Genomic DNA, 12,446 nt, shown 5'->3' with positions numbered 1-12,446 from the left:
TCTGAGAAACATAACATTTTAATAGATGAAATAAATACTCCAGTACATGCAAGATAAAAACTGACATTGGAAAAAAAAATTAAAAATCACTTTTGTTATAGTGTAATTTTTGTTTGTTTGTTTAAACACTCACAGTAGCTTTTCCCCCAGTTTGGAAATCAACACATGGAAAACATAATCACAACCTCCAGTCCTTCCACTCCTACACACCAAATGCACTTCTAACCTAACACTTGATGCAAAATAAAAAAAAAATCATACAAAACAAAAACAAACAAAATAGTAGCTACATCCATCATCTATGTGTTGTTGGGTTTTTTCATTTTTTAAATGAGTGAGAACTGAGGTAACCTTTTTCCTGCACAACCGAACAGTAAAATTTAGAAGGGAAATTTCGGAAGACAAGACAAGACATACTTTAAAAACCGCACCCAGCGCGATTAAAGCTTTTTTTTTTTCTTTTTAAGATATCCCCACCTCCCCAAATATAAAACTTTTCAACAGTTGCTATTACCATTTGTTTGTGTGCAGATTTGTTGAATAAAGGAAAATTTATCTGCGGATACTTGCTTGACTTTAAAATAAAATAAAATGAAGCCAAAACTGGCTACCTTTATTAGTACGTATAGTTTGAATATGCTGCTCTGCTTCTTCACCACATGAAATCAAAGGATTGGGCTCATCCAAGCAAATTCTTTGGTATACAAAAAGGGGTGAGGAGGTGGGATATTATTTTCCTTTAGCAGTGACTGGGATCTAAACAGAGGGTGTGGGGGTTAATTCACAGAATTGGAGTTCACTGGCGGTAAAGTCCTGGGTGAAGATCTTTCTCTTAGTGCCTGAGATAGCAGGTTGCAACCATCCGAGACGGCGCAAGCTGAGTTCCTCAACCTTTCCCTGTAATCGCTCATTTTGGTGCTACTTTCGGGGTGTTGGGCTATATCCCTGAGGCATTGGGTCAGGAGCACACAAGCAGATACCACACTCATGGCTCCTCCTAGGATGGCAGTTTGCACAGCTTTGCCCTCTGGATTAATGGTGGCAGCTTTACCCAAAAACTGGGGCTCAGTGGCAAAGCCCACGAGAGCATAGACAGACTGCACCAAAGGTCCACTGAACAAGACGCACCGGTTCCTGGTCAGCTCGCTGGGTGAAGTCTTGACCTCCTTGACACATGCCAAGAGGGCAGAGGCGCTGGTGCTCATACATTTGACACTGAGTTTGAACTGCTCCTTGGCAAATTTATCCTTGGATTTCTCACTGGCCAGCACACAGGCATCTGTAAGGAATTTCAAGTTCTTGGACATGTTCTGGGAAACCTCCAGCAGGAGCTGCGGACTCATATCTGCCAAAGGGGTGGTCTTCAAGACCCCACAGCCGTGCTCCACCTCATGCCTACACCGGGTCACCTTGTAGCGATCCACCAAGCCAGGCAAAGCAGGCTGGGCCCCCGGAGTCTCCACTGCAGCCAGGTAGGCAGCGTGGGCAGAGCATTCAGTGAGGGAGACCACCAGCTCCCCCATCTCCATCAGGCTTTCTCCCACCTCCCCGAATCGCCCCATGTTGAGCTGGCTCTGGACGTCATGGGTCAGGATGGAGAGTCCTTTGGTCCTGGCAATGATCGTGTCCCTGCACTTCTCGAAGGACTCCCCGAAGACAGACAAGCTCTCAGTGTTCACCGGCCTGGTCTCGCTCGACAGCAGGAGCAGATCAGCCACCAGTTGCATCTTGATTTTGCAGTGGTCGCAGATAGAGATGAGCTTCTTCCTCTGCAGGGAGCTGCTGCTGGGGATGCCGCCGCCGGACACCTCGCTGGTGGACTTGCCAGAGCCACCGCTAGCCATAGCGCCGGGGGGGCACTCGCATGCCGCTCGCGACCCCACTGCCACCGCCTCTGCCACCGCCGCCCGAGCAGTCCCGACTGAGCCCGGCAGGATCGCTCTGCCTTTTCCGCAACATCATTCCATTAATCGCCGGGAGTCAAGAAAAGGCTCTGGGCGCCGGGGCTGCCGCTGCTGCGGGGAGCGAGCCTGCCGGGCGCCCGCCTTCGCCCCTACGACGCTCCAGCGGCGGGTCGGCGCTCGCCAGGAGCCCCCGGGCCCCGTTCCGGCATCATTCAGGTAAATATATATATTTCACGGCTTTCTTTCTTTTTTTTTTCTTTTGCACGTTGGCTTCCCTCCCCTCCGCCACCTTCCTCCGGCTTCCCGGCAGCGGGATTCTGCGCAAAGTTCCCTTCACGAGGCGGAATACCTTAGAGGCGCGGAGCAGTTGCACGGAGTTGCACGCAGCCCTCGAAGTTGCTACCGTGCCCCGGCTCCCCCGGTCGGCAAGCACAAGCCGGGCGCAGATCGCCAGGGCCGGAGGGGCGGCGGCTGCGCACCATGTGCCGCCCCCGGCGGCCCCGCGCCGCCGGCTCGCAGGAAGCGCCGCGGAGGGTGTGGCCGCCCGCCGCCCCGCGCCGCCACAGCCCCGCGCCGCGCACCGCGCCGCCGAGGGGACGGGGCACCGCCGGGACCCGGGTGGGGAGGAAGAAAATAAAAAAGAGAGAGAGAGAGGGAGAGAGGGGGGAGGAAAAAAAAAGAGCCACCGGATCCGGGCGCTGGGGGAGGGAGGGAGGGATCCGTTCCCCTTCCTTCTGCGGCTGCCTCACTCCTTCCTGCCTCGATCATTCACGCGGCCGCTGCGAGCTCGCTCCCGCCGCCGCGGTCCATGCCCCCTTCGCCCAGGGCCCCGCAGACTCGGCGCCGCCGGCCCCTCCTCGCCCGGCTCCCGCTGTGGCCGCCGCCGCACCAACTTAGGCTCTTCCCGCAAACAAGGGTGGTGGCTCCGGGCTACAGCCGCGGATGCTGCAACCCGCCCGGCCTTGCGCTCCTCCTGCCATGTTTTCTGGCTGAGTCGCCAACTCCCAGGGAAGGGAAGGGAAAAAGGGGGGGGAATCTTCTTCTTTTAAATTCCCTTTCTCAGGCTTTCAGACAAACTATTGGGAAGAGGCGGCTGCTGCGGATCTGCCAGCCAGACGCTGCATGGCTCTGAGGGAGGCTCCCCCCTCCCCGTTGCCTTTGCTGTAACCTCACTTAAGCCTATCGAAATCTTTTGTGCGGTGTCACCGCCCTTCGTTTAAATCCTGCCCTCCCCCCGCCGCCCCGCTCCACGCCTGCTGCCTCACGCTCCTCCCAGGCAGAGGGGGCAGCAGCGCCGTGCCGCGGCCGGCGCCGCCCGCTCGCCCGCCCTCCCGGCGGCCGCGGCCCCGCGCGAGGCACCGGCCAACGGCTCCAACGGCTTCAACGGCCGCCGCTCCCGCCTCGCGCGCGCGCGCTGCCCGCGGGAGGCGAACCCGCGGCGGGGGCGGCTTTGTGCCGCGGAGAGGGATCGAGAAGGGCTGTCGAATGAATAAATTAAAAAAAAAAAAAAAAAAAGGATCGTGTCGGGGTGAGCACCGCCGGGCGAGGGGAAGGCGAAAGGCAGAAGGAAGGGGGCTTGCCGGATGAGATCAGCCCGAGAGGATTGGCGCAGGGTGCCGCAGCCGCCCACGGGGTGGGAGCGCGCCGGGCGGTGGGACGTGAGCGCGGGCGGAGAGCGCGGGGGGGGGCGGCGCCCTCCGCCCCCAGACGGCGGGGTCGGCGGCGGCGGCCGGGCGCGAGGCGGCCCGGCGGCGCGGAGGTGAATTCCGGCTGCGCGGCCGCCGCTCGCCCCAGGGCTCCCGAGGTGAGTTGGCTGTGGCCGGGAAACTCCCGGCGCTGTCACGGCTCGGCCCGTGTTATGTAACGGCCGCGGGTTGCACAGCGCCGGAGCTGCGGCGTAGGACGTCAGTTACACGTGTGTGAGGCTTCGGAGAGGAGGCTCTCTTTCGTATTTCACTTAATATAATTGGAAAGATTGGAAAGATTTCACAGCGCTGAGGAGAGCGGGCCGCCGTTACACCAGCGGAGGGCTCAAGCTTGCTTTGCTTTAATTTATTTTAAAAAGCCCAACATTTTGTTAGATATAATTGGTACTATAAATATGGTATAGGCCATTACAGCGTTTTTATTTACCTATAAATATTGCCCTCCACCGTCTGCACTGGTCTTGGGATAAGGTTCAGTCCCATTTTTTAATCCAGTGAAAATGAATTTGGTATATTCCTCTTATGTTTCTGTCTTGTTTTAAAAGATTTGTTGCCATTTATTAGAATTTAGTGGGGAAGATACAGTCTTACTGGCACTAGCTTTGAGAGCGTATGGAAAGCCTCTGAAAATAAGACTTTCTCCTCTGGCTTATTTCCCTCCTGGAGCACACCAAGAGCTCTGTAAGGCAATTCCTGTCATAAGCAAGATGTTGCGCTAAGTAAATTTGAGGCAAGCAAGCTAATGCCATTGAATAATAAAATGCCATTGAATAATTAAAAAAATTACTAATTGTGCTGGAATAAGTTACAAGAAGATGGGTTTAATGCTCCCTGGGATGCTTCCAAAGGGAGTATATCATTTGGTAAGTGATGGTGATAAGAAATGGTTGTGTCCCACACATCAGATTCTCTGCTGTTATGCAGTACCTCTATCAATATAATACCAAAGAATCAGATTCCATTTTGAAACAACATCTTACATTTGTTACATGTTTTGCTGCAGCTAAATAATAATATTTGCTTGCACCTTTCAATCAGACTTGACTTTAATGTTACACAATTCTAGGGACTTACAGTGCACTTAGGCTACAAAAATCTAAAAATGCATTGGGCCCAGTTCACATTTATATTAAAGTCCTGCTACGTTTATACTATTGCAGTGGCATAAGTGACCTGGATGTAAAGGAAAATCAGACCCAGATTGTGCGCTTGCGCGCCGGATCCAGTAATGTCCTGGCACAAACAGAGCCCATCTAATGGATTGCATACTGCTAAAGATTTTTGTGAAAGTTTATTTGTACGTATTCTCACTCATCACCTAAAGGCACCCGTGGCCTCCTCTACTCGCTTGTAGAGAGGGATGTGAACAGGATGAATACAGTTCTGAAAGTGGTTGGGTGGACAGGATGCACACTATTGGGGGAAAAAAATCCCTTCCTATAGAGCCAGGCCTGAGGAAAGGGGCAGATATTCTCTCCTGGGTGTGTCAAAACTAGGCCAGTTCTCCACCCATCCCTCCTCACTGTAACAGTGTGAGGGAAGTTCTGTTTATTTTAGTCAGATTATAGCAGTTTTAAGGAAGGTCATGATTTGGGCCTAAACAATTTGGGCCTACTGCCAAAAACTGGTTCAAAAAAAGCTATAAATAGGAATGATTTCAGAATACTCTGAAAAATAAGAATCAATGGCCAGCAGAACCCAGCTGACTTGGTATTTCAAAATATTTCCAGATATGTCCTTAAGAGAGGCAGTGAGATGTTACGTAGCAAGAGGAATGCCTCTCATATAAATATTAACCTAGATGTTTTTTATGAGGATTGACTACACTTAATGAGAGTTTGAAAGATATAATTTTAGAAAACTGTAGGTCTCACCCCTGGCTAGAAGAGGTGTTAAATGACCTAATAATCTTTTCCATCTTTAATCTATCCACAAGACTGAGCTGCTGCTTATCGGCCTCAGTATTAGCAAGAGGCAAAACGAGTAGTTTTTGTCATTTAGTAGGTTGCTTGTGCACAGTCTGTCTCCAATTCAGTCTTGCCAAATGTCATTTTCCTCCTGTAGTAGCCCAGGGTGTTCAGCTGCTTTGCATATGAAATGCACGATAGAAGAGTGACCTGACGATCCCTTTTGGTTTGCTCGCTGGAAAAATTTGTAGAAAATATCACTTATACTGGTCATTTTCACTGTGGAAGAGGTGTACTGTTGGAGCAGCTGCCTGTTGAATCCTTCCTACCCACCACTGTTGCTTCATAGGTACTCTTGGCCCAGCTGGACTGAAGATCACGCAGAGCCTGGGTTTACCATGCTTGCACGTGACCAGATTTGATGTTAAGGTTGTCACTATTTGACTGAATAAGCCCTTGGCTATTTTTGGTGCACCTGACCATTTTTTACTTGCAGAACAGTATAAGGCAGGATGAACATAGCTCTGAAAGGAGTTGTGTGAACAGGATGCATGCAATTTAAGGAAAAAAAAAAAAGCTGTTGGTATATACACTAAGGGAGGGGGAAGAAGAGGGATGGGGAACCACAGCTTGTGTTTTAAGTGCATCCATAAACTAACCATTTCCCCCCCCCCCATTAACTACAATCGTGTGAAAATGTATTTATTTCCATTAATTCTTAAAAGTTTTTAAGGCCATTGTTTGACCATAAACACATAGCCTTACTATAAAAGGGATCCTTGAACACAGATTCTCTTGGCTCCAGCAATTTGAGTAGAACTGAGGCTCGGAGAGCTGCATGTTTTCAGGGTCCGGCAGATGTACCCGTATTGTTTAGGATGGAACTTTTACTCAGTAATGTCTGGGGCAGGTCTTTCCTGCACATCTCTTTCAAGAAGGATGAGTGCGTACCCGCTTCATTTCCTAGCTACTGAGTCCAAAGGTGATCTGCAGGACTTGGGCAGCTCTGTGAATTGGTATACAGAAATAGTGTACTACTCCTTGTGCTTACGAGACATGAAAATCAGGCGGCCATGCATGGCTTTAAAAAGATTTCACTGACAAAATCTGAATGAAATAACTCTGGGCTGAAAACTGCTGGCATTGTCACATACAAGGGATTAAAAGGCTTTTTAACGTGGCTTAGTAGTGTACAGAAGATTGGCTTACTTGTGTGAGCTCTTCTTTCGTCACATTGATCTTTATTTTGCACTGTGCTTAGTGCAATAAAAACTGGAGGCTGAAGTCTTCTTTCCTGAATCATCTGACAGGCTTTGGCCCTTTTATTGCTTAGTAAAATATTTTTTGTGAAGGAGAGATTGATTTTTGCCAGTGTAGCCAATGTTGAGTAATAGCTAAAGAATACCAAGTTGTAATAATTTTATGATCACTGTATGTGGCCTGGTTGGTGAGAGGAAGTTACTATACAATGGTTTATATTACTTCCCTGTATGGATGTATTGATCTAACTTAATGGGGAGCTAGCTGATGAAGGAATAAAAGGCAATTCACTGGTTCCCCTGGGTCAGCTATATGTGACTAAACCCATGAGGTGGAAATTACAAGACGATAGCTCCAGTTCCAAGGGATGTAGCTGTTTTGTCAGACTGAGAACTAGAAACTAGAGAAGAATAAAGTTGGCAGAGACTGACAAAGGAAATAATTTAACACAGAACAAGACTTTGCAGAAGAGGCTGGGAGAAACTGGGCCTTCCTTTCTGCAGCAACCGAATGGTAAGTCATGCAGAAGGAGAGGCAAATGTGTTGACTGGTTTATTGTTTTTAAGATCTATTTTGTCTTAAAAGGTTTGGTGCTAAGTAAGTGTTTTGTGGTCAGTATTTACTGTCGTTACTTCATGAGAGACTGAAACTGCAGGGTCTCTGTCTCTGTCAGGTCTGCAGAGGTAATCATGGTTGATACACTAGGGATGCAACCTGAGAACGAGTCCGTCTGTAGCAAAGTTGTGTGATTCCACTTTTTAAAAAAAAAAAAAGTTTGAGATCTGGAGGAATGGTTAACCAACTAGTTGTGAGAGCATAATGCAATCACAAGGGTTTTTTTTCTTCTTTGAAAATGATTTTATTTATAAATAAAAAGCTTTTATAATAATAGCTGGGCTTTCACAAACAGGCTTAAACTTGGCATTTTTATGTTTTTCTTTATATCGTATAGTTAAAAACATGATATTTGAGGTAAGAAAAAAATTACAAAGATACCGTGATTATAAATACCTCAGTCATGTCTAAAATACTGGTTAGCTCCTGTTGCTGCAGCTGAAAGATATTACAAAAAAGTGGATTGTATTTTGTTCTCTTTGTATTCATCCTTATTGTACTCTTGTTTTCACCACTTACCATATATAATCAATTGGTTGTCCCCTGCTGCTAGTACAGATATTTAATACGTTGACATGAAAAAAGAGAAACAATTTTTTATGAACAGAAAATGCAGCTACAGACCTCGTCTTCCACTGAATGGAAGGCTGTGCTGACCCACTCAGTAATGGCTTTCTGCTCCAGTCCATGGCGATATCGCTCCTATCCTTAGTGTTTTATAAGGCTAGCACCTCGGAGGGGAGATGCAACACAGTTAGTTACTTGTGTCCACTGTCCCTCCGTGGAGCTGGCAAGCCAGATACAGTTTTGTAGGGTGGCTGGCTTCAAATTCAGAAGCACTTAATGGAAGAGTTGTAAATGCTGTTGGTAAGAGTGATCCATCATAAACAGGAATCCCAGACCCTCCCTTCAGACTCTTAGGTCTGCTTTTGTTGAGATCAAAGGAGAACACAGTATTTTGAACAAAATGTGCAAGGGCCCACCCTTCCTGAATTGCACATTGTGTCCTGCAGCTGTAATACTCTGCAGGATTTTTTTTCCCCTTTTCTTTCTTAATACATATCATGAGAGAATTTTAATAGATGGTTTCATAGGCTTGCTGCAGGGAGTTTCTGATCTTTTCCTATGCTGTGTGTGTGCTTCCTGTGAGGAGAGCTGTTGATCATTACCAGTTTAACGCTAGCACCTTTAATTCAGCAGAAGTTCCTGTAATGTATTACTTGCACTAGATGCAGGTGCCAAAACTGACCTGTAAACCTGAAACTAAATTGGGACTCCAAAAATATTTTCACTTAGATTGTGGAAATTAGACTATAAATGGAATTGCCGTGGGAAGTGTGTAACCCTTATTTGACATTCACTTAATGTAATTCTTAACAGGGTAACTTTAAACTGTATAACCAATACACAGTTTTAACTAGCACAGATCTGCAGCAAATCTTGCAGCGAGATGAGTATTGACAGGAACATTCTGTGGTGTTTCTGAATTTAAGGATTACAGTGTCTGGTTTATTGCAGCCTTCATACCTCTCCCCCCCAACCTGATCAAGCAGGTAATGATACCAAGCTAATGCATCGTTTACCAAAAAACTCAGTTCTGTTGGTAAGCTTTAATTTACAGAACACACATGCATAGAGTAACATAAATTTATGGTAAAGATTGGCCAAAACCGAATTCAGAATCTGAATTTCAAAGTTAATTACAGAATCAGAATTTTGTGATCAAATCAGACTAAAATCTTTGATCCCTAACTTGGGAGCATTTTTAATTCAGGACTTAGTATTTCAAATTTGACCCAGCAATTCAAGGTCTGATTAGTTGTGGAACAAAAATGTATTATTTTAATAGCTGGCAAGTGTATGCACTTGTTTCATGCATGAAGTGAATTCAAGGAATGAAATTATTCTGAATCATTCCAATGCTTGCACTCTTGATGACAACATATTTTGTTTGTTATGCTGCTAGTAACACTAGTAAAAAAATTTTTTTTTATTCTTTTGAGATGTAGAACTATTCTTGTTGATCTTAAAGAGAACAGGTTCACGTCTGATTCCTCAAGTTTTTTTCCTGAATGTAACCCTATTCAGAAGTCGGAATTAACACATGCACAGTTTTTTCATGAGAGGTCATGCATTAGATGAGCAGGGGAACATTTAGGGTACTTACGATAATTTGACCTACTGAAAACAATATTTTTGAATGTTTTACTGAAAGTAACTCAGAGCATGCTGACATTCTGCGAAATGTGTGACAACACTTTTGAATTGAGTAAGAATACCCTGAATGCTTGGTCATCTCAAAACTTGCTTTAAGTTTTCTCGGAATTATTAATCCTTAAGTCTTCTTAAACAATATTGCCCTGGTCCTTTACTAAGACTGCAGGTGCTACAGCAGTTCTAGTGAATATCTGGGAGCACAAAGAGCATAGCTGGACACCGGACCTTAATTGTTTTAGGTATGCAAGATCTAAAGGTCTGCCTATTTATTGCAACACCTCATTCGTCTGAGCCACTATTAAACATTCCTTCATATTAGTAGAGTTTTAACGATTGATTAATTCTTCCAGACACAGAGTATGGGTTGATAGCAGGTAGCTCTTACGTGTTCGTTCTCCCTTCTGCATGCTTAGGACAGATCTTTTGATCTTGATAGTTTCTTTAATCTCTTAATTGTCCTTCCAAGCTGGGTCTGCCCATTCCATGATGAAGTAAAGTTCTTTGTTCTTTCCAAGGTTGAACATCAGCTCATAAGAAACAATGGTATGGGAGGTATATTTTACACAAATATAGTTCCAAAAATGAAGATTAGATTTAAAAATCAAAAATCAAGTAAACAGAAAATCCCAAACTTCATTAACGGAAATTTAGAACATCCTGCATCCTCTCAAACTACAACTTGACATACTCAATAATGAAAACTTTTTACATGAAGAGAGAGAGTAGATTTCCATTTCTGATGAGGTATAGCTTTGCTGTTGGAAAATTCATAAAATTTGCATGCTGCAGAAGTACAAATGACAGGCAAAACTTCACATGTTCCTTGGCTAGATGTGACTTAAAGCTGCTAGATAAAACACTAAGCACCTTATGTTTGCAATCTACAATGAAAGTAGTAGTATCAGATATGTTCTGTATTGTAATCACAATAGCGTTGACTGCAAAAGCTTTTAAAACTTTTAAGGAATATGAAAACATTTAAAGTATAAAATATTTGTACGATTTGCTATGATTTCTTTGTTTTTAGAGGATTCTATTTATAGGTTCTATGTTCTATACTCTGAACAAAACATATATACCTCAATAAAAATAAGATGCAATTTAATTTGCCCTGTCAATGACATGTATTTCTAAATGAATAGTTTTTGTTTCTCATTAAGATTTGCATGGGAAGGAAGAACAGTGAAGCTCAGATACAGGCTGAATAGGTGTCTGTCCTGCAGCTGACTCCACGAAGAGCATAATTACTTCGAACAAGTCCTTCCTGGACACAGAATTCTGCCTGAACAGAGAGAGTTTCAAGGTCTGAGTCTAGCAGGGAAAGTATCTTCCTCTGAAATTAAAACTTTTATATGCATGACAAACAAATGCATAGTGTTGTTTGGAGCAGTGCTGGATATACTGATCTAGTTGTTCACTCACCAAAGGAAACTGGATTACTTTTGAGATCCACATGTAAATGTGAGCACCATGTATTAAAGAAAGTTAAAGCTGGCTTGGTTTGTTCTAATAAGAGAAAACAGAACTGAAGCAAATATTTCCCAGTAGAAAAGTCAGTGAAAATGTATTTTATGATACAAGTCTAGCATTCTATAATTGAATCTTTAGTATTTAACTTTTTCCAGTGAATGTAAGCTTGATCCAGTAATAACAAACTTACCAGAATCATATTCTAGTAAAACCTCATTAATCATAGCAATCTGATATACTATACCTAGTGTTCATTATATTTAATGAGAAATCGCTGAGCAAATGTGCTCATTAGTGACTTACGGGACAGCTTTGTGAGAGGTACATGACTAAACCCCCGGTTTAGTTATTGTATATTTAACAAGCTTCATGAATAGCTATGGCCTAACAGCTTCCCGTTTGTGAGACGCACTGGTAATATTTCTGAAATTTTAAAAAATGATAACCCCCACTATGGAGGCTGCAGACCAGGCTGTTTGTTTATCAGGGTGCCGTAATCTTGGATCCCACATCCTCCTCTGCTTGCTAAATGTTGGAGACTCCAGGTTCTCATGCTATGCCTACGCTTGGTGAGCTGACGCTTCATGTGCCGCGTCTCCCTGAAGTTCACAAGCAACGCATCCCTTCGGTATCTTGATCAGTCCAAGAGTTAGTCCTGGATTCAGAAAGCCTCCAAAACCCAAATCCATGTGTCCTGACTGCTTGTGTTCAGTATTTGCCTGCTGCTAAGCACAGTGGGCTCCCAGTTCATTACAGGACTATAGGCGATAGCAGGATCGGGGCTGGAGCGTTCACTCACTGGCGCTGGTTCCTCGGCGCTGAGCCTGCCCTGCTCTTGGCTTCACCACTTGGGCACAAGAGCAACCTGAGCGCTTACTGCCCTGATCGTAATTAGGATCTACCAGTAGCAGTTACTGTGAGGCTTCTGCAAACTCCCAAGTTTAAACTCCTTGGAGTCCAAGTTTAAAAGACAAAAGAGAAGATGGTGCTGTTTATAATTAAGATGACTTTCATGAGGAAAAAAGAAAGGCTGAGACCAATACAAGCACATACAGACTGCATAATCCAATGTCTTTCAGACAAGGGACTATTTGTCCCAGTCTGTACAAAAACAAACCCTTATCTCTTGCAATTTTTATGGTGCTCAGATATTTTAGAGTTATATTTTATTAACAAAACAGCTTTATTTTTAAAAGTACTAAAAACCTAATATTGTTATTAGTTAAAATCAGACCTTGGTGCAGTGCAGGTGGTTCCTAGCACAGAGATCAATGAACACAGATACTTGCCCCCCTGCTTAAAAGAGCAACAAAACCGAATCACATAGTGGATGTTCCACCAGCTATTCAATCATACTTAAAAAAACC

General features: G+C 44.8%; 1 protein-coding gene and 1 long non-coding RNA gene across 2 annotated transcripts; one reads left to right on the top strand and one right to left on the bottom strand.

Annotated features, from left to right (window-relative positions):
- On the bottom strand, positions 1–3,115 carry TLNRD1 (talin rod domain containing 1). The gene has a single exon (XM_026121270.2). It carries the CDS (start codon positions 1,842–1,844, stop codon positions 777–779), a length of 1,068 nt encoding a protein of 355 aa, XP_025977055.1. The 5' UTR covers positions 1,845–3,115; the 3' UTR covers positions 1–776.
- A 468-nt stretch (positions 3,116–3,583) lies between these two features.
- Positions 3,584–11,103, top strand: LOC135329336 (uncharacterized). Its single transcript, XR_010390710.1, has 3 exons — positions 3,584–3,708; positions 7,230–7,290; positions 10,770–11,103. It is a non-coding gene; the product is annotated as an uncharacterized LOC135329336 (long non-coding RNA).
- The last annotated feature ends 1,343 nt before the right edge of the window (positions 11,104–12,446 follow it).

The sequence above is a fragment of the Dromaius novaehollandiae genome, chromosome 10 (genome assembly GCF_036370855.1).
Source record: "Dromaius novaehollandiae isolate bDroNov1 chromosome 10, bDroNov1.hap1, whole genome shotgun sequence".
Lineage (NCBI taxonomy): Eukaryota > Metazoa > Chordata > Aves > Casuariiformes > Dromaiidae > Dromaius > Dromaius novaehollandiae.
Note: the sequence above shows the minus strand (reverse complement) of the source record. Positions and strands in the feature narration are given on the sequence as shown.

What these genes read in the sequence shown, in the direction of transcription:
- TLNRD1 (XM_026121270.2), bottom strand. Translation starts at nt 1,844, where the DNA reads ATGGCTAGCGGTGGCTCTGGCAAGTCCACCAGCGAGGTGTCCGGCGGC.